This window comes from Aspergillus sydowii, assembly GCF_001890705.1.
Source record: "Aspergillus sydowii CBS 593.65 unplaced genomic scaffold ASPSYscaffold_4, whole genome shotgun sequence".
Taxonomy (NCBI): domain Eukaryota; kingdom Fungi; phylum Ascomycota; class Eurotiomycetes; order Eurotiales; family Aspergillaceae; genus Aspergillus; species Aspergillus sydowii.
Window position 1 is genome coordinate 1,028,190 of NW_024467862.1, and position 23,341 is coordinate 1,051,530.

At 52.4% G+C, this 23,341-nt stretch overlaps 10 protein-coding genes across 10 annotated transcripts; 4 read left to right on the forward strand and 6 right to left on the reverse strand.

The window, feature by feature from the left end:
* Window positions 1-691: 691 nt before the first annotated feature.
* ASPSYDRAFT_150548 (transmembrane 9 family protein) lies at window positions 692-2,997 on the forward strand (the record flags this gene model as incomplete). Its single annotated transcript, XM_040842013.1, has 4 exons — window positions 692-776; window positions 839-2,163; window positions 2,216-2,668; window positions 2,773-2,997. 4 exons carry the CDS (start codon window positions 692-694, stop codon window positions 2,995-2,997), a joined length of 2,088 nt encoding a protein of 695 aa, XP_040703479.1.
* Window positions 2,998-3,751: 754 nt separating this feature from the next.
* On the forward strand, window positions 3,752-4,456 carry ASPSYDRAFT_30526 (uncharacterized protein; the record flags this gene model as incomplete). Its single annotated transcript, XM_040844787.1, has 5 exons — window positions 3,752-3,769; window positions 3,828-3,833; window positions 3,915-4,020; window positions 4,095-4,185; window positions 4,207-4,456. The coding sequence occupies 5 exons, from the start codon at window positions 3,752-3,754 to the stop codon at window positions 4,454-4,456; spliced, it is 471 nt and encodes a 156-aa protein (XP_040703480.1).
* A 417-nt stretch (window positions 4,457-4,873) lies between these two features.
* ASPSYDRAFT_889522 (uncharacterized protein) lies at window positions 4,874-6,076 on the reverse strand. Its single transcript, XM_040852090.1, has 2 exons — window positions 5,707-6,076; window positions 4,874-5,616 (listed from the first exon to the last, which is right to left on the reverse strand). The coding sequence occupies exons 1-2, from the start codon at window positions 5,792-5,794 to the stop codon at window positions 5,060-5,062; spliced, it is 645 nt and encodes a 214-aa protein (XP_040703481.1). The 5' UTR covers window positions 5,795-6,076; the 3' UTR covers window positions 4,874-5,059.
* On the forward strand, window positions 5,854-7,684 carry ASPSYDRAFT_30527 (putative choline sulfatase; the record flags this gene model as incomplete). Its single annotated transcript, XM_040844788.1, has 2 exons — window positions 5,854-6,264; window positions 6,332-7,684. 2 exons carry the CDS (start codon window positions 5,854-5,856, stop codon window positions 7,682-7,684), a joined length of 1,764 nt encoding a protein of 587 aa, XP_040703482.1.
* Window positions 7,685-8,926: 1,242 nt separating this feature from the next.
* ASPSYDRAFT_888993 (uncharacterized protein) lies at window positions 8,927-10,314 on the reverse strand. Its single transcript, XM_040852079.1, has 2 exons — window positions 10,310-10,314; window positions 8,927-10,257 (listed from the first exon to the last, which is right to left on the reverse strand). Exon 2 carries the CDS (start codon window positions 9,975-9,977, stop codon window positions 9,033-9,035), a length of 945 nt encoding a protein of 314 aa, XP_040703483.1. The 5' UTR covers window positions 9,978-10,257; window positions 10,310-10,314; the 3' UTR covers window positions 8,927-9,032.
* ASPSYDRAFT_88584 (uncharacterized protein) lies at window positions 10,225-10,621 on the reverse strand (the record flags this gene model as incomplete). The annotated part of the gene is made up of 3 exons (XM_040852028.1): window positions 10,225-10,257; window positions 10,310-10,385; window positions 10,452-10,621. 3 exons carry the CDS (start codon window positions 10,619-10,621, stop codon window positions 10,225-10,227), a joined length of 279 nt encoding a protein of 92 aa, XP_040703484.1.
* Window positions 10,622-11,314: 693 nt separating this feature from the next.
* On the reverse strand, window positions 11,315-13,817 carry ASPSYDRAFT_88585 (uncharacterized protein; the record flags this gene model as incomplete). Its single annotated transcript, XM_040852029.1, has 2 exons — window positions 11,315-12,492; window positions 12,548-13,817. The coding sequence occupies 2 exons, from the start codon at window positions 13,815-13,817 to the stop codon at window positions 11,315-11,317; spliced, it is 2,448 nt and encodes an 815-aa protein (XP_040703485.1).
* A 531-nt stretch (window positions 13,818-14,348) lies between these two features.
* Window positions 14,349-16,100, reverse strand: ASPSYDRAFT_149159 (glutamate decarboxylase; the record flags this gene model as incomplete). The annotated part of the gene is made up of 4 exons (XM_040841875.1): window positions 14,349-14,463; window positions 14,535-15,700; window positions 15,771-15,798; window positions 15,868-16,100. 4 exons carry the CDS (start codon window positions 16,098-16,100, stop codon window positions 14,349-14,351), a joined length of 1,542 nt encoding a protein of 513 aa, XP_040703486.1.
* Window positions 16,101-17,014: 914 nt separating this feature from the next.
* ASPSYDRAFT_890228 (uncharacterized protein) lies at window positions 17,015-19,530 on the reverse strand. The gene is made up of 5 exons (XM_040852101.1): window positions 19,311-19,530; window positions 19,133-19,245; window positions 18,772-19,010; window positions 17,599-18,704; window positions 17,015-17,493 (listed from the first exon to the last, which is right to left on the reverse strand). The coding sequence occupies exons 2-5, from the start codon at window positions 19,225-19,227 to the stop codon at window positions 17,215-17,217; spliced, it is 1,719 nt and encodes a 572-aa protein (XP_040703487.1). The 5' UTR covers window positions 19,228-19,245; window positions 19,311-19,530; the 3' UTR covers window positions 17,015-17,214.
* A 2,912-nt stretch (window positions 19,531-22,442) lies between these two features.
* Window positions 22,443-23,134, forward strand: ASPSYDRAFT_57232 (uncharacterized protein; the record flags this gene model as incomplete). Its single annotated transcript, XM_040849338.1, has 2 exons — window positions 22,443-22,758; window positions 22,845-23,134. The coding sequence occupies 2 exons, from the start codon at window positions 22,443-22,445 to the stop codon at window positions 23,132-23,134; spliced, it is 606 nt and encodes a 201-aa protein (XP_040703488.1).
* Between the last annotated feature and the right edge of the window lie 207 nt (window positions 23,135-23,341).

The following is a 23,341-nucleotide window of genomic DNA, read 5'->3' on the forward strand; positions in this document are numbered from 1 at the left end:
AATTTCGGAATATATATAGTTGATTGTCGGCCGTTCTATACTGCGCAGCGCTTTTAAGAGCAGCGCGTAACCCACCATAGATAACAACTGACTTCGTCCCATGACCCGGTAATCGAGATCGAATCTCAATAATCAGGCATCTACAAATCAATAGTAAAGTAAGAGCATTGATCTGGCGGTGGAGTTCAGGGACAGGGTGTCAGTTGTCGGTCTTTGGCGGGTCTGGAATGTTCAGTTAAGACCCGCCAAGTCTCCGTTTCGGGACCGACGAGCGGCCAGCAAGCAACATCCCTTCATCTTTCGCGCTGACCAACGCCTTCATTTGTACAGCCAATATTTCGCTGTCAGTTCCGGTCGTTGTAAATTGGGGACTACACGTATACAATCTTCATTCATCCTTTTCATTGTCACTCGGCGCCTCGAGGAGACTTTTGGTCGACCCCTTATCTACACTCCGTGTCGCTGAATTCTGGAGACGACTTTCGACCACCTCTCTTTGCCTAACGCTTCCTGTCGAGCTCACCGTTTAGGGAGGTCTTAAATTACCCTCACAATTATTTTGCTTGTCACGCACTTCGGCTAAAGGCAACGTTTGTCTTGGAATCACCTATACCCGCCACCTTGGCAGATACTCGACCTTTTGAGCTCTGGACCTTTGGCCTGAGTCCGGCCTTGGGTCTCGTCAATGATGATGGGGCCGCGATGGCTTAGCTGTCATCAAATATGGTCGCTATGGCTGTTGCTTATATCCTGTTCCTACGCGTTCTACTTGCCCGGTTCGGACCCCCGGCAGTTTGTACCACTTCGAATATATACTGACCTATTTCATTCTACATAGGCTATTCGATTAAGCGGTATAATGACGATGAGTCGATCCCACTCCTTGTGAACAAGATATTCTCGGACAACACACAGCTCCAATATGCTTATTACGACCTACCTTTCGTATGTCCCGCTAGCGGACGAACGCACGGCGGATCACCGTTTGGTTCTGGACAAAGCGTATCGCAGAATCTGGGAGAAATCCTGCGCGGTGACCGAATCATGACCTCGGATTTCGAGCTCCATATGGGCCAAAACGCCGAATGCCGAGCGCTGTGCACACGGGAGATCGACCGCAAAGATGTAAAATGGGGCCGCCAGCTTATTCGGGAGGGCTATGTGGCAGAATGGATCGCGGACAATTTGCCTGGTGCAACAAGTTTCGTGACCGTTGATCGAACCCGGAAATATTACGCATCCGGCTTCAAGTTAGGGTACCAAGAGTTCTCACCCGTCGATGGCAAACTGCGCTATTTCATCAACAATCATTTTACCATTGTTATCCGCTGGCGCGCCGCACAGGAAGGGGGTAAAACTGTTGTTGGGTTCGAAGTATACCCGAAAAGTATTTCCGCCAAGGATCATGGAGAAAATGGATGCCCTGAGCACGTTCACGAGGAGCATGAAGCTCTTGAGCTATACATCCCGCCAAACATTGAGCGTCTCCGGGAGAAGTATCCTGGTTCATCCTATCTTCCAGAAGACGACGATTATGATGACGGGGCCGTACTGAAGGTTCCAATCACTTATTCCGTTTATTTCAAGGAGGAGAACGGAGTTGACTGGTGGAGCCGCTGGGACCTCTACTTCAGCAAGCAAGATGACAGTACAATGACACACTGGCTAGCTGTTCTTAACTCCTTGACGATTTCTGGTGTTTTGGGGGTCGCAGTGTACGTCATCTGGAATAGGACTGTCCAGGGAGATATCAAGGGCCGAGGCGACGGGGCGATGGATGAGGGGAAAGCAAGGAGAAGCGGATCGAAGAAAGAGGGGCTTTTGGACCAATCCACAGACGTCGAGAGGGAGGGAGATCTCTCCTCTGACGACGAAGGCATGGAGGACGTGAGCGGTTGGAAACTCCTGCACGGTGATGTATTCCGGGTGCCAGAGTTCAGCGGACTCCTTGCGCCTCTTGTTGGCTCAGGAATGCAGCTCTTCTTCATGGCTTCCGGACTACTGATTCTCAGCTGCTTGGGTATTCTAAACCCAAGCTTCCGCGGTGGTTTCGTTAGCGTCGGTATGGGTTTGTTTGTTTTCGCCGGAGTCTTCTCTGGATACTTCTCTGGAAGTCTATACAAAACATTCGGCGGAGTGAGCTGGCGGAAAAACACACTGATTGTAGGTTGCATATGGCCCCGCGCTGCCTTGTTCTTGGCTAACATTCAGTTAGACTGCGCTTTTCTTCCCTGGTTTGACATTCTGCCTCATTTTCATACTGAATCTTTTTGTCTGGGCACAGGCATCCAGCACAGCGATCCCATTCGGTACGCTAATCGGAATTTTGGTTCTTTGGCTGTTGATTCAGGTTCCTCTGGTGTATGCTGGTAGCTGGTACGGTTTTATGCGAGCCAAGCCTTGGGAGCATCCTACCAAGACCTCCTCGATTCCGCGCCAGATCCCGCCACAACCGTGGTACTTGCATAGTGTCCAAGGGACCATCCTTACGGGTTTGGCTCCATTCGCAGTCTTGTTTATTGAGCTTCTCTTCGTATTCAAGAATTTATGGCAGGACAAGAGTGGATACTATTACGTGTTCGGTTTCCTGAGTGCCGTGACAACGATCTTGATGATCACGGTCAGCGAAGTGACGATCATTGCAACGTACAGTCAACTTTGTGCCGAGGTAAGTTCTCCTGAAAATCGAGACTTCGAGACATCGAGATCTCGGACGCAAGGGCGGGAACAAACAAGGAGAAAAAAAAGAAAGAAGACTGACTCCCAAAATAGAATTACCACTGGTGGTGGCAGAGTTTCCTTACGGGTGGAAGCAGCGCATTCTGGGTCTTCGCTTATTGCATTTGGTACTACTATTTCCACCTGCACATCACGGGATTCGTATCAAGCCTGCTCTTTTTCAGCTATAGCTTCCTTGCTTGCGCTGTGTACGGCCTGTTAACAGGAACAGTTGGGTTCCTGACTGCGTACGCGTTCATCCGTCGCATTTATAGGTAAGCCACTTGGACGACGACTAAGATTCGCAGGTTGTTACACAACACAGAGCCGTCGATGCTAACCTGGAACAGCTCGGTCAAGGTAGATTAATGCGAGCTTCAGCTTCAAACCTCGGACGCCATACAAATACTGTGTGCTTCCTCTCCTGAATGCAGGCTGTTTTCGGGGAAATCACTTACCCTCTCACGAATTTCGTTTCATCTCGAATAATCGGTCGTTGTTTTAATGAGCCGACTCATGCCAAGATCTACAGTGCTAGCCTTGCAGTAGTGATTTAAATTGATTAGGGTGGATTGGAGTACTTGTACTTAGTATATAGCTTTGATACTTAGCGGGAGTCAAGCAAGCGATCTTATAAATAAATAAATATACTTTATCTTTCCGTTGAGTTTTGGTTTACCTACATACATCATCTTTTATGGAAAAAGTTGGAAAGAAAGCTGGGAAACTCCGCGCGGGTACTAAATTAGAGCGAAGCCAACCAACTTTAAATACCACGTGAAGAAGCAGAATCCAATCCAATCCAGATCATCATCCATCCAATCCATGGAATTGGCTGGGCCTTGGGTGGAATCCGCAAACGGTGGAATCGAACATGCGGTCTAGCCAGAACCGCCCCTGTTGACGTCAGACCGTAGAATGCTCATTTCCTGCCTGGACAGAGTACGTATTCATTATACCTTGGCGAGCAGAGGGAGAAGAGGAGACTGGTTACTGGAAAGGAATGAAGGAGAGAGGAAGATCAGGAGACAGGATGTGGCTCGGCTGGTCAGTACGTAGGTAGTTGTCGTCGGTCGAGTCAGAGATCGACTGTACGTATCCGTGTGTAGGTAATTGTACGTTCTACAGAGGACATCTCCTCACTGCACGCAAGCCAAGAGAGAGGTTGTGTGATATGCCCTGTTGTAGAATTGTAGATTGGATACGCCCTGCCTCTTTCCAATTTCTGCAAAATTGGACAAGTCACCGGCTCAGAAGTCACAGGAGACTGGAATCACGGATACGTATCCAGCGCGGCGAACAGTGGGTGGCATCCACACACCCCTACCTTCAATCATATCAATGATCAATGATTGACATTGACGTCCAACGGGAAGGATCCCGCTCTGATCCAGACATTGAAAATGAAAATGAAACAGAGCTGCAGAAGATCAAGCGGGGGCGGGACGGAAGCCTGAAACCGTCGACGTGAGTTCAAAGCGATGTCAGTCGCCGTCAGCCCGTCATTGCCAGTGCCACAGATGGTGCAATTACGGAGCCCGTCGAGGCCATCAAGCATCAATCAGTCGCCAACCCGAAGATCTGGCGGAAGGAAAACGATTCGCAAGATCTGACGTTGCCCGCAATTTCCCCTTACGGAGTGATGACTGGCAACCCGACCAGGTTCAATGAGTCGCAATGCGTGCATCTGCGTCTGCGTCTGCGTGTGCGGCCTTTGCAGGATGGACGTGATTGGTAATGGTGGCGGATTTGCATGGCTCTGGTAGGCATTCGATTGCGTGCTCAGGAGAGAAGATGGTGCCAAATTGCGCTCGTTGCTTTTCTCGGAACGGAGCCGGCGGTGCTTAGGGGCAACTTAATAACAACCTTGACAGACTATCAGTGGAGGACGGACTCTGTCCAGATAGCGGAGTGAGGGTTGAGGCTGTCTTTGAAGTATGGCACGATGGTGAGTGGGAGGGAACATCCATTCGTCATCTGCGACCGCGCGCCGGCAACTCGGGACCACCCAAAGCTCTCCGCAGAAGGCGATCTGGACAGGAGCCTGAAGCACGAGTTGCATGGACAAAATGACGCCGCCGCCATCGCAGTCAAGAGATGATTTGCCGGTGATCCTCCACGATCTTCAGGAGAGGTGAGGTTAAGAGAAGCCGGAGAAGCCGTGCTTAAATCTTAGCGGGGATGGTGCAATCGACCCGCAGAATTGGGTGGTCGGGGACTCGGGATGAGGCAGATGGCACAACTGCCCGACTCGCTGGACAGTGACGGCCGTGCGCCCAGCAGTACGCGAATTCCTGTTTCACTAGCAGGAACCGTGTGCGGGAATCAACGCCCGCCAAGCTTACAAGCGGGAGACGGCGATGGTTAGTGGCAAACTTAGGCAGGGATGAATCCAACGACACCACGACAGCCTCAGCGTCCGATTCCTGGTTGCTAAGTGTACAGGAACACGCGGACTAGCCCTACAGGACCCAACGGACGCAGGGGAGCACCTTGCAGAGGCCAAATCTCGCGGTTTGACGGCCATTTCAACGCCAGCGCGCGGCAGCGAAACAGCAGGCGGGCGTAAATACATGTATTCGACACCCCTGATCCCCTCCACCCACGCTAGGCTGCCACTACCACCACGGCCAGTCGACCAGACTCCTCCGTCATCTCGTCTGTCTGCGCGCTTCGCCAGCGTTCCATCTGCTTCAGCCGTCACAGCACATTCACCGCTCGCCAGCAGGATCCCCGCGAGTGACGAGCATGGGGAATGCCAGACCCTGGTGGAGCTGAGATCCTCAATTGCAAAGCATTTCTTACAATCACACCATCGCCTCCGCCAATGGTTCCATTGTTGCGGTGACATAAAATCCGTAGATCTGGGTCGGCAAAACTTTTTTTTCCTTTTTCTTTCTTCGTCTCTTATCAGAAGATCTTGTGACTTTCCAGGGTGATTTTCCTGCTCGCTGCCACTGCAACTTCTCCACATAGGGGCCGACTTACTTATAGCTGCGTGTTCGCCTCTTTCTCCCGCTTTTCCTCCTCTTCCCTTTCTTCCTATAACCGTTTCTGCCCACACCCCGTACATCATAGTTTATACTTTCCATACCCCTCTGGACCCGAGAAACGCAACCCAAAGAAACAAGCGTCATGGCGGCCAAGAAGCCTAACATCCTCTACATCATGGCAGACCAGATGGCTGCCCCCCTTCTGGCCTTCCATGACAAGAACTCCCCCATCAAGACCCCCAACCTCGACCGCCTGGCGGAGGAGGGCGTTGTCTTCGACTCGGCCTACTGTAACTCTCCGCTATGCGCCCCATCCCGGTTCGTCATGGTCACTGGCCAATTGCCCTCCAAGATTGGTGCCTACGACAACGCCGCCGACCTGCCCGCGGACACCCCAACCTATGCGCACTATCTGCGCCGTGAGGGCTACCACACTGCACTTGCTGGCAAGATGCACTTCTGTGGGCCTGACCAGCTGCACGGCTATGAGCAACGTCTGACTTCTGACATCTACCCCGGCGACTACGGCTGGTCAGTCAACTGGGATGAGCCCGTGAGTAATTACCCAAAGCAGCTAAGAGGAAAAAAAAAGTCTGGTGGGGAAATATTGACTCGATTAGGACATCCGCCTAGACTTTTACCACAACATGTCTTCGGTCTTGGAGGCTGGCCCTGTTGTGCGTACCAACCAGCTCGACTTTGACGAGGAGGTCATCTACAAGTCGAAGCAGTACCTCTTCGACCATATCCGCCAGCGCACTGAGCAACCATTCTGCTTGACCGTCTCCATGACTCACCCTCATGACCCTTACGCCATGACCAAGGAGTTCTGGGACCTGTATGAGGACGTTGAGATTCCTCTGCCCAAGCATGGTGCTATCCCACACGACCAGCAGGACCCTCACTCCCAGCGCATTCTCAAGTGCATTGACCTCTTTGGCAAGGAGATGCCCGATGAGCGCATCAAGGCNGCGCGTCGTGCCTACTACGCTGCTTGCACGTACGTCGACACCAATGTTGGGAAGCTCCTGAAGGTTCTTGACGACACCGGCATGCGTGATGACACCATCATCGTGTTCACTGGTGACCACGGTGACATGCTTGGCGAGCGTGGCCTCTGGTACAAGATGGCCTGGTATGAGAACTCGGCTCGCGTGCCCTTCATCGTCAACGCACCCAAGCGTTTCACCCCGAAGCGCATCTCTGAGAACGTGTCGACTATGGACATCTTGCCGACATTTGCCGACCTGGTTGGTGCGCCGCTCATCAAGGAGCTACCCCTGGACGGTGTCTCCCTGCTGCCCTACCTGACTGGAGAGGATGGTGTCAAGACCGACACCGTGCTTGGCGAGTACATGGGCGAAGGCACTCAGTCTCCTGTCGTCATGATCCGCCGTGGCCGCTGGAAGTTTGTGTACTCCTTGATCGACCCGCCGATGCTCTTCGATGTCCAGAACGACCCGCTGGAGAAGGTGAACCTGGTAGCTGGCCTACCAGACCCTGCGCGCGCAGTTCCAGCGGACCCCAAGGCCGCTGCGTTCGCCAAAACTCTGGGACCCGCAGCCCTGCCCACTCCTGTGGAATCGCCTCGTGCGACTCCACTGGCCCGCAACACGCGCGACTATGCCTTCCCAACTCCCCCGCGGACCCCAAGCCCTGGCAAGCAATCGAACGCTGTTCCCGAAACCACCGACCCAACGAAGCTGTTGGCCTACTTCTCTGAAGAGGTCCACAGTCTCTGGGATCTGGAGAGCATCAAAGAAGATGTTCTGCGCTCGCAGCGCCGCCGCCGTCTCGTCTACTCCGCCCTTATCCAGGGTACCCCTCAGTTCTGGGACTGGGAGCCCCGTGTCGACCCCAGTACCCAGTACGTCCGCAACCAGGGTAAGGGAGTTCTTGACGATGTCGAGTTGATCTCTCGCTGGCCTCGTGTCTTGCAACAAGCCGCTCAAGCTCAGGGTGTGAAGATCTAATTATTTACATAATTTGTTTCTGGTTGTTTCCCGGAAAAAAACAACTTTTTATTCTTCCTTTCCATTTGGCGTTTACAGCGAGGCGCTATACCCTGCATTGTCACGACATCATAGCATTCACTTGATTTCAATGAACTTCCAAAACTGTTTTTGGTCACGCTTAGCGTTAGCGTTGCTTGTGAATGCTTTTTTCTTTTTGAGAGTGAATTGTACATAGAACTAGGGTTGAAAATTCTGGGACTTTTGTACGTATGTGTTGTATTATCAAGTGTTACATGACTTTACTTCCTTCACAGTTTACAGTTTACTATTTACTACTTAGTTATCAGATTGCACTAAGTTTGTACTATGTATGAACTCTGAAATTGACCTATGAACTTGAACTATCATCAGTATGACTATCAGAAACCATTGGCCCTCCCTCGTATTACGTAAATGCCCTACTTTCTCTGACGATCTCGCCCCGTGATCCCTGCATCTTCCATAGTTCCTCGGCCATCACGTGGGGTTTCTGCAGTGTTTTTTGCCCTTTTTTGGAAGGTGCTCCCAAGGTCCACTACGTTGATTGTCCCAAGGAATCTCGGGATGGACTTTCTATGTCAGTCAGTCAGTCTGTCTGTCTGTCCACCTCTCGAGTCTCGAGTCTCGACCTTTGCCCAGTGTGTTACGTCAACTTGTAACGTGCAGTAACTTAACCTAAACCATGCATGGCAGCATGAAGACAGCACTTAAAAAAGCGGGATTACGGGTAGGCCGGCGGGCTTACATACACTGTACAAGTGCACATAGTACAGTACTCCACGCTCTTCATCTTATCCCATGAACAGCACCATGCAATTCCATTGGCTCAATTCATTGCCAAGTGAAACCCGGTGTACACACAAGGCAATTAAGTACCTAGTACGTACTAAGTAGTACCAAACAACCTCGAAGATTCTGTTTGATACTGTACCAGGAAGAGACCTAAGGAATGGCGTTGATGCAACCCTCCTGACTTCGCTAAAGATATGGTCTTGGGACACTAAAATTGACGCGCTATTGAAAATCAAGGACAGAAATCTCTGAGTCACATCCTTGTCAAGATGACGATATTGAATGCTAAACCTAGTCTCTCCACATACCAGGTTAAGCCGCATTCATAACTGACGGGAGATGGCACGTCTTTATTTCACAAATGGGCCGCCACTTCTGATGCATAACAGAGGAGGACTTAGTGCCTCTTATTCAACATACCCTTATCTCACTCAGGCAAAAAAAAGGCACCTGCCTTTCTGTTAAATTTGCTTTCACTCTGTGTATGAACAGCATCAGCTTATGAACATGATCTTCTCAACATATTGGACACCGATTAGGATGCCGTCAGAATCCTCAAACTCGCTCTGATTTCTAAACTCTTCATTCTTCGCATCCATACAAGATAAACAGTACACACAACTACTCGGACGTATATCCCGCCCATCCGGATCGGGAGTCGTTCCTTCATTAGTGTCATAAAGTGATCCTTAAGCGAGAGGCTGTCTGCAGCAAATACTACCGAAGGACAACATCCACAGTTGTTGTATCCCACCAGCAAGGCGCTTGCATACCCATGGCTACTCATCAGAGACCTCCGCAAAGTCCAATCCCGAGCAGACATACTCCCGAGGCTGTATAAAATATCATGCTGTGTGATATGCTCTGCTTTCGGATTGCTTCCTTGGCGATCAGGATGCTCGTAGATATTTTCAGACCCAACAGAGTTCCCTCGTCGTCGTAGTTTTTTTTTTTTTTTTTTGTAAGCCAAGCGGAATACTCGGAATCCTAGCAGAAACAATGTACCTAAATTACGAGAGAAGGAGTGATTGCTTATACTTCTGGGGCCAGATTGAAGGAGGATTGCTTCAGCCATTTCTCTTCGAGAGGCATCATCCCTGGCGGACAATCTCACTGTTGCATATGCAGCCAAGAGACCTTTCAAAAGACTTTGGCCCGTTTTCATTGAAGCATACGCACGAACGGAAAGTGGGGAGCCTGAACATATAACGAGAGGCGCTTGCGGTTCAGGAATGGATATTCGTGGCAAAGGAGATAGAACAATACCGTGCACGCCCTGTGACCAGATGTCGGAGGATGCGATTGATGTAGAAATTGAGGATTCGGCGGCTTCCGGCCACGACGGTCTATTCCAAGTATCTTGGCACAATGTAAAGCCCAATGCCTGCCTTCGTTTGCAAAGCAGCAGCGCTTTTGCTGTATCGTTTGGTGACGCCGAGATCGCCGATTTGAGGTGCCATCTAGGCCTTTTGGATTTCATAAAGATGTTCTTATATAGTTAGCGGGGTTGCATCCTCATCTGATACTGCCAGCTCCGGGTGACATAACTGGAGCTTGAGATCTCGGCGGACAAATTTATGGTCGTGTCAACATTCAACTCCCCGTAGGAGCTGGGAAGAGATATACTGTGCTTTGGTTCCCGGTAGTGGGCCCGTTAGTTGTCTTTGAGGATTCCTTAAATCAGTATGTCTCATTTGTAATGAAGATGGATTCTCTGAGTTCTCGAATCATCCGAGCGACTTCATAAAGAAATGGGAGTACTAATCGATATCAGCATTCACACAGCGAATTGGTTTGAAGTATAGCGCTTACCTTTAGCTGAGAAAACTTCGCAGCAGCTTCGAGCTCTTGTTCGCAGTAGTCCTTCTTGGAAGGGTTAAGTTCCTCCCTGATCATATTCACAGCTCAGTCTAGCGAGGTCTTGACTTGATACACATTGTTCTACCCAGACTACCCCGAATTCGCCTTGCCCCAGCATCTCGCCTCTCTCCAGACTTCTGCCCTTTCTCTCCTGCCAGTGCTTCCTTGGGCATCGCCGGGCTGAAAGGCATAGTGTGAGGTGCTGCCATCGGCGTGAACCTTGCCATTTAGTTCCATATCAATCACAAGTTCTGTTTTTGCCATGGTTGAATGTTAACCTGGCCGGGGCAGAAAATGACAGCGTTTGTCCAGAGTGACATGGCATAATCCCGGCGCCACCATGGCTTCGTATGTCTCCAATAGCCACTGCTTACCAGCATGAAACGTACCAAGTCGAGATCGTTATTGCTCGAGTCACCCTTTTTCCGAATATCGTAGCACATGATACAACTCTATCTACTAACGAAGGTAAAACATCGCGGGTGGTATGCATGAACTGTACGCTTCTCTAAAGCAGGCATGAAGAAAGGAAGAAGGGGGTAACAATAAACATGAATTGACAATTCAATCAGATCAGATCATTCATCGTCACGTCACAGTGCCTAGCTAGAGAGCTAGCTTCCAATAAGCCGCAAGCCCAATACTCAATATTCAACATCCCCCACTCCATCCTGTTCCATCCCATGTACATACATCCCAACCAATTCAATTCCTTTCCGGTTCCAACCCACTGCTGATACAACCCGCTAGAAGAAAAGTAAAAAGACAGAAAGAAAAGAAAAGGATGCCAGGAACTCGTGAGAAGAGAAATATCTTGAATAGTTACCCATATGTACCATATACGACATTCCATATACTCGCTGCGGCCATAGTCACAGCACCAGCATCAACCTTTGGGAATTAATCAGACTGGACCAGGCCGTACCAGTTAAAAATAAAATAAAATGAACCATCCGTTCACTCCACCGGATAAGCAGGAGCTTTTACCAGGACATTGATTGGTCCGCGTCCACGCACTTCAGCCGTCACAAACGCCGCCAGTCGGATACGGGTTGGTCCTGAGGCAGGAGTCGTAACGGAGCCGCGACGGACGGCGTCGCCGCCATTACCAGCTATAGGCGCAGGTCCAGGACCGGGCCCTGCAGAACCTGGTCCCTGTCCCGGTTTCCGCTCCCGACCCATAAAATTACTAAAGACTGAGCGCATGCGCTGTTCGCGGGCTGCCGGAGGCCCCTCGGGACCACCGGGGTTCGTTGAATTGGGAGGCGACTCGCGGCCATTCTCGGCGTTATTTCCGGCGCCGGCACCAGTGCCATCCTCGTCAGGGTTGTTGTTGTCGGAGGATTCTTCAGCGGAGTGGCGGGGGTTAGGGGGGTTAGCGACGTTGGTGAGCGGCGGGAGAACACCTGGTTCGATTTTCATTGTTGCATCGTGGATGGTTGAGCCTGGAAGGATGTACTCGACGCAGATGTCGCGGGACTCGAGAGGGATCTTTTCGGCGATGCCGACGGCATTCTCTATGATCATGCGTGCGCCGTTGTCGATACCTGGGGGAGGAGGGTTGTTGAGGTTACTGACAAGGGCTGCGACGAGGCTCTCGACGAGAGAGTCGATGAGTTTGGTGCGGTGTTCGTCTGCTGCAGGCCCTTGGAGCGTGTTTCCGAGGCCGTCGAGGGTGGTGCGACGCCAGTTGGAGATACGGGCAACGGCGTTCTCTTTGTCTTCTTCTGTAGCGGTGTTTATTTGTTGTCGGCGCAGCGTCATTTCAATCGATTTCAGCTGCTGGCTGAAGCCTCGTTCGAGGGAGGGATGGAAATACCGCTCGAAGAGCTCGTCCACGAGCCAGCGGCTCATCACGGTCCGGCCGATTGCGGTCATCTCCTTTGTTCCTGTGGTGGCGGCATCTTCGTTAACAAATCCAGCGAGCCAGTTGGGAAGCGTCTTCCAGTCTTTGCGAATGGAGAAGGCGAGGTCCTTGATGGCACCGTCGAGACGGCCAAACCGGTTGGCGTACTCATTATCGTCGAGGACCGTTCGGGAAACAGCCATCCGCTGGTGAGCAACAGTGTTTTGCAGATGCTGAACCTGCGCATCTCGTTCAAAGTAGTATCGTTTCACCTTGGAATATTTGGCCTCTGTACAGATCGGTCAGAAGAAGACACTCTATAATTCTGTGACAAATTGACTTACGCAGTTCCTCATGTTTCTGAAGCAAGGCACGGAAGTCGTTTTCATCATCGCGACTCCGGTTGTCTTTAGAAGTAGGCGTGGAACGCCCGGTGTCAAGGGCACCTTGCTGTTGGCCAGCATTGTTCCCTTGGCTCGAACCTGGGGGTTGAGATTGGTTTTGTTGATTTCCGCCGGTGGGTCGGTCGGACATCGCCCCGAGCTGCGACACTGAAGATGTTTCGCTCTTAGTATAAGGGAACGGCGATGGGGGTCCGAGGGATTGACGGGAAGGCGGGCGAGGGTCCAATTGGTGACTATAGTGAGCCAGGTCTGAAGCTTGTCTAGGAGTTTCGGCGGGCTGCTGCCGATAGACCTGGTCGGAAAGATGGGGGTCGGTGTTGGACCGCGGAATGGGTGAGGGGTGAGGCGAGCGGGTATGAGGGGCGAGACCGGGATCAGGAACACGACCGGTACTCTGCTGCGGCATGGACAATTGTTGTTCAAATCCCGGGGAGTCTACCACATAGTCTTTGGACAACCCCTCCAATGACGAACGTGATTGTTGCAGCAACTGCGGCGACTGTTGCTGGCGGAGTTGCTGCTGTTGCGGTTGCTGCTGGTGCTGCACCTGCCCCGATTGGCGTCGGCCAGTTAACTTCACAGATCGATTGCGCTCCAACAAACTGGGCTGGTCTCGGACGGACGACGAAGAAGTCGAGGAATGGAACGAAAACAGACTTCGTTTAGACCGGCGGGGTTCCTGGTCGTCTGGCTTGTCAGTAGGGGATGAGGGCCACGACTGGTCGGAGACGTCAGCATCGAAGGACTGAGGTGGCGCAAGCTGGGAGGGAGAAGAAGGGTTGTTGTTGACTACCGTGACAGTGGAGTTCGAGTTTGAGAGAGTCGAAGCGTCTGGCGGTGTACGGAGACGCTGGGTGTGCGAGCGCTGCAGGCCTGACGAGCGGGCAGGATTACGAGGTGGAGGTAGACGGGGGTCGGAAGAGTGAAATTGCGACTGCGAGTGCGAGTGAGCGTGGGAGTAAGGGTGAGTCTGAGCCTGAGGCTGGGTTTGGGGCGGAAACTGCTGCGGAGTGGAGACGGTGTAGTTATTTTGGTGTTGGTGTTGGTGTTGGTAGTTATTGTTGTTGCTACTATCGTCGCTGTCGAAATGAGGGGCGGCAGAGGAGCCCCTGGAGGGAGGATTACCGGTATGGGGCAGGTGCTCGACCGATCGGAACGCAGAAGACGAGAAGGACGGCTTGGACTTGTCTTTCCTGCGGAAGAGGGGCATGGAGATGGGAGGGCCCGGGTTCGGGGCAGCAGGAGGAGGGGGATAAGGGGATGGGGAGATGAGGATGAAAGAAAAGCGCGAGATCTGTCTCCCGTCCGTTTGAACTTCGTGCTGTCGTGTTCTCGAGTCCGGGATGATAACAAGAGTGGACTCCAAGTGGGACAGCAACCGGTGATTGGGCGCGAACACGAGGCTGTGCGAATAAAAGGGAAGACAAGAGGGGAATCACCGTCGAGCAGACGCAGACACGATGATAGCAATCATCCTCCAGCAGAGGAGGAGACGCGGCTGAACGAGGAGGGGAAATGGCGCTCAGGACTGTGGCGGACGAAGGATCATCCTGCTAATAATAGCGTCGAGCTACACCAGAGTAAGAATTTGGACTAAGAATGTCAAGTCAGAACTAAATACAGCGTCCATAAAGGCCGAGGGATATCAGATAAAGAACTCCTCGGCCTAATATCCAACTGGCTTACGGCCAACTACGGTCGCTGCAAATGCTCATTGGAACAGCCTAAAAGTACAAACAATCTAACAAACACCGTGCGTCTTGCCCGTCTTGCCCTGCAGCGAATGCGTCTCCTGCTTATAGTGCGGGTGCGTGTGCTTCGCCTGGTGCGACTTGGTCGTGTGTGTGCGCACATGCCTGTCATCATTTAAGTTAGCTTTAGCTCGCCTCCTACCAGGTCCCTTCCAACTTAGGGAGGGGTCACGTACAGGGTGTACTTATCCAGCATCGCCTTGTCCATATCACTCAAGCTCTTCAGCGCAAGCTTGACGTCATTCAGAAGCGTATCGCAGCGGCTCATGGTGAAGTCTTCCCGAACCACCACACGCATCAGCTTCAGCGAGTTGCTGTTCGGCGCCATCGTGTAAGCCGGCACAATCCAGCCTCGCTCGCGCAGCTGATGCGCCAGCGCAAACTCATCAAAGTGCTCCTCGCGGTCCTCACGGAGCCGGAACGCAACGAGGGGCAGTCCCCGACCGCGGCGCTGGCTCATGATAATGAAGCCTAGTTTCTCGAGCTGGTCCGCAAGATAGTCCGCAATGCGGGTGATGTTTACCATCACCGAGCGGTATCCGCGCTTGCCCAGGCGAATCATCTGGTAGTACTGGCCGATGACATGAGAGGCGCCCTTGGAGAAGTTCAGCGTGAAGCTGGCTTGCTCCGCGCCGAGGTAGTTGATGTTGAAGATCAGTTCCTTGGGGAGGTACTCGGGGGCCCGCCAGACAATCCATCCGACGCCGGGGTAGACCAGGCCGTACTTGTGGCCGGATGCGTTGATCGAAACGACCTTCTCCAGACGGAAGTCCCATTCCAGGGTAGGGTGGATGAAGGGGGCGACAAAGCCACCACTCGCGGCATCAACGTGGATGGGGCAGTCGATGTTGCGCTCAATGAGGAGATCGTTGATTGCCTTGATGTCCTCGTACTCGCCGGTGTAGGTTGTGCCCAGGATGGCGCAGATACCGATGGTGTTCTCATCGACAAGATCCACGGCCTGCTGGGGGTCAATCACGTAGCGGTCTTCCGTACAGTAAATAAAACGCTCTTCAACATCGAAATAGCGGGCAGCCTTCTCCCAGCAAACCTGCACAGCACTGTTCATGACAATGTTAGGCCGGGAGAAGTCCTTTCCCTCAGCCTTGCGCTTATTCTGCCACCGTTTCTTCATCGCCAAAGTGCCCAGCATGATTGCCTCGGAGGAACCAACAGTGGAGGTACCCATGGGGTGATCATTCTCGCTGTCTGTAGGAGCATTGAACAATCGAGCAATCATGTTGACGCATCTGTTCTGGATCTCAGCGGACTGGGGGTACTCTTCGTAGTCGATGAAGTTCTTGCTGAACGATTCGGTCATGAGCTTTTCAGCTTCATCTTCCTGTGGTAATTGCAGTGAGCTTCGCTACATATAGTTCCTGGCCCAAGATCGCGGATAACGTGCAACATACCATGTAGGTCGTGACGAAACTCGCCAAGCTAAAAATCATAAAATCAGCACCCTAGCAAGTACAGGACGTCAAATAGCAAGAAAAGAAAAGCCCATACTTCAGCATCGGGTTTCCATCCAAGCTCAAATCATCCTTGATCATACGGTATGCCACCTCACGGGGCATCTCGCGCTCAGGCATCTCCGTGTGCGGCAGCTGCTGAGTAGCAAAGCGCGTGCCGTAAACGGTAGTAGAGAACTCATCCTCGGTGTCCTCAAGCTGAATAGAGTCGACGCGCTTGGTGATGGGCTCGAAGCCCGCGTCTTTCTTAATGGTTGCGAGGTGGACCATTGTCGGCAATTGTTTTAAGTCAATTCAAAGAATCTACAAATAAAAATAGAAAAGTGGACGAATAGCAATGATAGAGAGGAAGAAAGTGTTGTATTTATAGATAAGACCGGTCGCAAGATGCAAAGGTGCAGATGGGAAACTGGCAGCCTGTGTCCACGATCAACCAAGCCGAGCCGAGCTGTTATAGCGGTCTCACTCCTTCCCTCGACCCCTGGCAAGTAGGCAAGCTGGCACCAACCAGCTACGTGACTACATCATAAGTCGGACACGAGAGGGGTAGCTGGAACAAAGTGGCGGCCGTCCCCTCGCTAGCAGCCTAGAAGGGAGCGAATCGCCCATTTGGACCTCGCAGCGTGGCTCCAGGATCGGGCTAGAACTGTTTCAGAGCGCGATCAACGCGGGCATGCGCAAGAATTTGGACAAATGGCGGACCATCTCGGTGGCAGAGGGTGCCTGTGGGCAGCGAATCACTGGGAGAAAGCTTGGAGAAAGCTTGGCTGGCACGGTGGATTGGCGAGACCCACGAGAGTCGCGATGTTTTTATTGGGAATCGGGAGTCGCAGCTGGCTGGTGTTGCCAGGATGGGAAGACTCCGCAATGGAGACCGGTGGAGGGGCACGTCCAATACTTGAGATGCGAGAACCCCTCTTTACTTAATAAGAATCACCGTTGTGGCGCGGTGCACGTCCAAGGCAGCACTCGACGCCTACCCTAGTGCAGCAAGTAACTGGACCGTACTCTGTATAATTGATATCTTAAAAGAAAGAAATAGTCAACTACAGACTGGGACAGACTCTCAAACAGCATTAATCCAACAAATCAGAGCAAGTCCTGTGGTATCCCCATTATCCGTCATATCATACAGTCGATCTAAAGGCGTCCTGCCGGCCTGCTCTGTTTTCTTTTATCTTTTTCAGCGTTTTCTCATGCCTGGCCTTTCTGCGGCGTAATCGGGTATCAGCAATGCGGGGTCTGGTAAATCCATTCATGTTCCCCCGCCAAACACCCTCCCAAGACCCAAATACACCGTCCTCTCGACTAGTGAGATGGAGCAGTCTGAAATCAACAAACCAAAAGTAATAGCAAATTAAAAATAGAAATTGGGACTGCGCGCTCAACCCTTGACCTTGCGCTTGAGCCAGCCCCACAAACCACCACTCTTTCGCTTCTCAGCCTTGGAGGCCTCCTGAGCAGCAGACTGGGCCTGCTCTGTAGTGGTCTTTCCCTCTGCGGGCTTTGCACTGGCGGCAGCACCTCCAGTCTCTGCTCCCTGGGCGGTTTGAGCAGTCTCACCAGCCTGACCGGTCTGACCGGTCTGCGCCGCCTCAGCAGCTTGACTAGCCTGGCCAGTCTGAGCCGTTTGGCCAGTCTCAGCTGTACCAGTCTGGGCAGCCTGGCCGGTTTGCGCAGTCTGAGCGCTCTTAGCGGCCTGGGAAGTCTGGGTGGTCTGAGCCGCAGGTTCAGCAGTCTTCGCCTGTTGCGATTTCTGGGTGGCAGCGCGCGCCGCGGCGGTGCTCTCGGAGAGACCAGCAGGCTTCTCAGTTTGAGCCTGGACGTTGGAAGGCAGGCCGGCCGATTTAGCTTGCTCCGTGGTCGATTTGCCAGTAGCGCCAGTGGCGACGCCAGCGGGTTGGCTGACAGCTGGTGCTGCGTGAGCCTTCTCCAGTGGCGTAACTGCAGCCGGAGGCTTGGTCACAGTAGCTGCCTCATCCTTCACCTTGGGAATTTCCTTGGCCTTCTCTTTACTGTCGACAGCGGACGTTCCAGATGCACCGAGAGCTGCGGCGGTCGCAGCGGAAGTAGGCTTCGTCGTCTCAGATTCCTTCTGGACTGGAACAGCGGTTTTGGCGTCTTCCTTGGCGGTACCGACGGTGGCTGCTGGACCAGTTGTGGCATCCGAGGGACCCTTAGCGACTACAGATGGTTCCTTCTGAGCTGCTGGGGCGGCCTCGGCCTTTTCTTCCGCCGCGGGAACGGCAGCGGTGCCGGTTCCTAAGGCTGCAGCTGCGGATGTAGGTTGGGTCACCGCTGGCTCCTCAGTCTTTGGGAGGGTCTTTGATTCTTCTTTAGCGGCCGTAGTAGTTGGGGCGGCCGTAGTAGCCAGAGGCTTCTCCTCAGCAGATGTGCGCGAAACACTGGCGAGTCCCGGTACCGTCGTCTTGGGCGCCTCCTCCTTAGAGGTAGAGGCGCCAGTTGGGACAGCATTCTCGGTGGTCTGAGCCTTCTTAACCGCTTCGGGGGTGGCTTCCAGCTCATTCAAGGGCTTGTCACCAGGATCCGAGCCAAGGCCGGGGACCATCTGAGGCTGCAGCACGCCTGCCTCGTTCGGAAGCGCGGCTGCGCTGGTAACAGTCTCCTTTGTAGCTGGTGTCTCCGCGGCAGTACCCTTGGCGATGGGCTCGTTATCGATCTTGGGAATCTTTGCGGGGATCTCCTCCTTCTCGGTCGCCGCAGGGCCATTTTCATGAGGACGCTTGACGTGGGTATCTTCGTGACTCTCCGACTCCTTGAGCCTTTCGGGGAGGGATGTGGTCGCAGCAACAACCTCCGGGGTACTAAGGGGCGCGGTTGCGGTCTCTTTCGCAGCTGTCTCCGGCACCGCTACTATTATAAGAAAGACAAGACGTCAGTAAGTGATGCGACAAGTGTGGTGGTCGTAGGTTACTCATACCAGCAGCCTCCGTTGGCTCAACCTTCGACTTTTGTACCTTTTCCACGGCCTCCTCTACCGGGGGCTCCTCCGCCGCAGGAATTGCAACTTCATCAGCGTTCGATGCGGCTGCAATTGGCGGGGCAGCGACAGCGGGAGTCTCAGTGGCAGTCTCCGGGACAGGGGTAGCAGCAGTGGAGGTCTCAGCAGGAGTCCGCTCGGTTTCACTCACGGTTTCCTCAACGGTGGTGTCGGGAGCGCTATATTGTGGGAAGAAATGCGAAGGTTAGCCAATTTTCGATCCCGGCGCAACGACAGCCTCGCGATGACGCAAAGGCAACAACACACAATGCCGGCGCAAATTGGAATGTGTGCGACTTACGCGGCGGCGACGGGCTCAGCGGCCTTGTTGCTCGTAGCAGCAGCGGAAGAACCGCCCTTCTTGCCTCCCTTCTTCTTGCCTCCCTTCTTGGCCATTGTGATGAATCAATCGGACTGTTTGTGTGCGCTGTGCGTTAGACACGGGCCACCTAGCGACGGACGGGAAAGGACGCGGCAACTTAGAGAAGCAGGTCGGAGCATTGAACTTACCGCGAATACTAGTTTTTCGTAGGTGAGAAAAGCGCTCAAACGCTGAGGAGGAGGACAAATTGATGGAAGGTCGATGGAAGTTAGGGGCGGGTGCTAGTATGGGCCTGATCTGGTTCTTTCCGACGCCCAAAGAGGTAATTCACTCGGCGAACGTTAATCCGGGACTGTGCAAGCTGGCCACTTGGTCTGACACAGCAGCTGCAATTGAACCAGCAAACACGAGGCGATTTCGCTCTAAATACTCGTAGCGCTGGGATGGCTTCGTAGGTCTGGATATGCAGGGAAAGTTGAGTCGCAGAGTCCGTGCGAAGAAAGCGATGCTGTCGGGTTGTATTCAAGGGAGTTGCTCATTTCAGGAAGAGGAAGGGGAGACGAGGGAGAAAGGAGAGAAAGGAGATATGAGTTCTCATATTACGGATTTCCTGCTTTCAGGATGCCATCCCCTTCAGGGCGAGCTGAATGCGTTCGATGTCTTTGTTCAGCTTGCAAAGCGCAATGTTTGATGTTTCCGGCGATCGGTCGCGTGCCTCAAAAGTAAACGAACTACATACCTCTATTATCGGATTTATTGGGATGGCGAGGTTGTCTACGAGGGCCATATAGAATAATGTACCTGATTATTTGGGGCTCCAGCAAATGTATGGCGGTAATCTATTCTGCGAATTATTGACCTTGCATACTGTAACTCGCAGGCAACATCTCGTTTATGGCATTAGGACGATTTCGTGCAGCCCTAGCTTGACCCCAGCCAAGCCACGTCCGGATCGGGCAGCCCAGCATCTGACATGGCCTCACTGCAGACTAAGGAATGTCTGACTCGTCTGGCATGGGAAATTGAATGAGGATTTACCCGACTAAAATTAGTAGCAATGAAATCATTCAGATGGTGTTTTTAACACGATGTTTTTTATTATTGTTCGAATCGGTTGTCGGCCCTGCCAAGCTCCTGATGACATCATTACTGGAGGGAACAATGGACTTCAAACAAAGGTGCATCAGAGACCAGAACAATAGGAGATTGTGGAGCAGTGTTGCGAGAATACTTATCGAGAATAGGTAGTTGCTTTTGGAAAAGCGTCATCCATGAATAATTCCCCATTTCCATCAAAAGCCAGGCGGGTGCTCATTGGTTTGTATAGATTTACTTGTCTCGGTTGTTTCTCGGAATACTTTTTGTTACAACTCCCTCAAACAGTCAACTCGGAGCTGCATGTAGAGGAAACTTGTAGTCGAAGAGGCCAGCATCCCCTGGTCAGGCTGGTCTAGATTAGATACCAAGTATCACTCGGTAGTCGGTATACATCGTAATCCCCGTCTTGTTATCCACAATGCAGCACCGAGTTTAGCCTAGCCGAGACGCTCTCCGAGTGTGTACGGCTAGCCGAGATGCAAAAGAAAAAGAAGTCTGGAACCTGAATAATCTGGGAAGTATGAAGGTATGAAGGGAAAGAGACAGACGTCACTGAGGGGCGGTGTCGTGGTGGTGATGACGAAGTTGCCGCTGACTCGGGCATACCGGAACGAGCGTTCCGGGCGGGTTGGCTCGAAAGTCGAAACCCGACAAGAGAACACTTCACGGTGTGGCAAACGCCATCGATTGTATCGCACATGGAATTCATAATCTGGAGTTGCATCCTGATATCGAAGAGTCACGGAGTAAAGAGTTTGGGTTAGTCTAATAACAACAAGGTTCACTTGGCAGCTGATGCTTTGGCCATCTGCTACCTTGATCTCATCTTGGTGTTCCTGGCGACAATCTCGTTAATCAGCATCGCCAAGAGAGCCAGGCTCTTTTCGGATCCTTCGACGACTGGAGGAGGGGTCAAAGTGGCTCGCCGATCGAGAGGCTTAGGGCCTTCTGGAATCGTTCGCTGCAGAATACGCCTTGAGGCTTTTGCCCCCATTTTCCAATTCAGGCTGTATTCTGGATGTAACGGCACTGTCGCCATTTCCGGCAAAAGTTGTGCTGCTCAGGAACCGTAGAACCAGCAGGCGTCAACCACGGTGGTGCGACTCGAGCGAGGTGGAAGGGTCGGGCTGCCTCTCTCCCTGGCCGTGTGGGCTCGGATGTAACCCGTAAGCGGCGCTGCTATTCGCTGGACGAGAGCCCCAGCGTCGTCCTTGAGAAATTGGGACCGGCCACTGCGACTGCACCAGAGGGAAATCCCCCAAGCAAGTGGGAGGCAAAAGACGGGGGCATGGGGATGCAACTGGGATTAAATCTCTTCATCCCCAGCAATCTGCATGAACAATTGAATATTGCTTTTGCCGTGTTGGACAGAGAGCGAAACTCGCTCCGCCTCACCGAGTGGATAAATCGCGCATTATTCGTTTATTACTCCATATTATTCAAATCTTCCTCCACGTCGCACTGTCCCAATTCGCCCTCAGGCTCTCACCGGATTCGTTCGGACAATCGCGGGCTTCCCGACTGGGTCTTGAGTCTTGACTCGCGACCACAGACCACCCAGTCCGCCTGGAAAAATAATAGATGACGATGATAAGTGACTCGCCTGGCGTCTGTGTTAAATCCACTTAAGACAACAAGTGGTCCAACGGGTCCAACGGCACTCGCTCAATGCCAATCATCTGCTCGCCTGCCCTCGTTCTCCATCCAGCACAAGCGCCCTGATCCTGTATAATTACACGGCCCATCCCCAACAGACCTGGGCCTGATTCTGCCTTATTACTACCGCTGCTGTGTATTGATTGCAGTGTGGGGGTGCCAATACGATAATAATACCGATTATTGCACACGACTGTGCCCTCGCATCAACTCTTGCACCGACTTCACTTCCCTTGTCCATTCTTCTCTTCTCTTTCTTCCTTCCTCTCCTTCCCTCACTTCTTCAACTTTCCTCTTCCATCCCTCCCGCCATCCTGCTTTCCAGCTTCAGCGAACGATGATCCTAAGGTCTCTCCGGGTTCTCGATTGTCGTCTGTGCTTGCACATCGCCTGCCTCAATCCCCTTGCTGGGACGGCTCTCCCGCTGTGACATATTGCTCAACGACGTTCCATCTCCACTCTATTCCTTTATTTTTTTTTGCTGAACTATCAACCCCTGTCAACACCCTGTTAAATCCGTTCCGACATCGCCAAGATGAGTTTTCGAGAGAAAGTGCGGAAAGTGTTTCGAGGGCACAAATCGAAGCAATCTGTGTCGGGAATCAAGATCGAATACTATAGACGTGGCGAAGTCCCGCCATCGAAGTTCAAGGGCCCCTTCGATAAGGAACACCAAAAGCGACTGGCTGCATGGTCCTTTGAGGAAGCCCAAAAGGATCGTCGACGATCTCTCGATCTGTCCCTGTCACCTTGTACGACATTACCGGACTATGTCGATTCCCGGGGAGTTGCCCACACGGCTCTAGACCAGGCTCGGCCCCGGATACCGAAGAGGAATTTGTCTCATGGAGGTTTGTATCCCCGTCACCCATGTTCGTGTGAATGGATGTTGTATCTCAACGCTTTGACTGGGTTCGTCCAAACTAACCATCCCCAGCGTCTCCAGCAGCCTATCATGACGAATTTATCCAAGATCGACAGGCAACCGAAGGGTCGCTCTCTTCAACCACCGCGGTTGATCCAGAGAGTTTTAGCGACTCTACCATGACCCTTTTCCTTGACCCTCTCGATGAAGACCCGGTGATGAAGGGCAAAAATGCTGTCCGCAACACCTCGCCGATTATTCGATCAGTCCCCACGCCACCCCATCCCACCAAGGGAGTATCCATGCCATTCGCCGCCGATGATCTAACACGAGCGTTGAACGCTGTTCAGATCTGTTCGTAGATTTATTATACCATTTTCAAGACTGCCTTCTGAGAAGATTTGTCTATACACATTTTATGCCCGTCACGGCTGACATATCGACCATACTCATCAACATCCTTTTTATACCCCGCTTTCGGGGCGTTCCGTTCGCCATCGCCAGTGCGAGGGACTTTCGATATCGGTCTTCCTCAATGTACGATTTGACGAAACAACCGACTTCCCAAA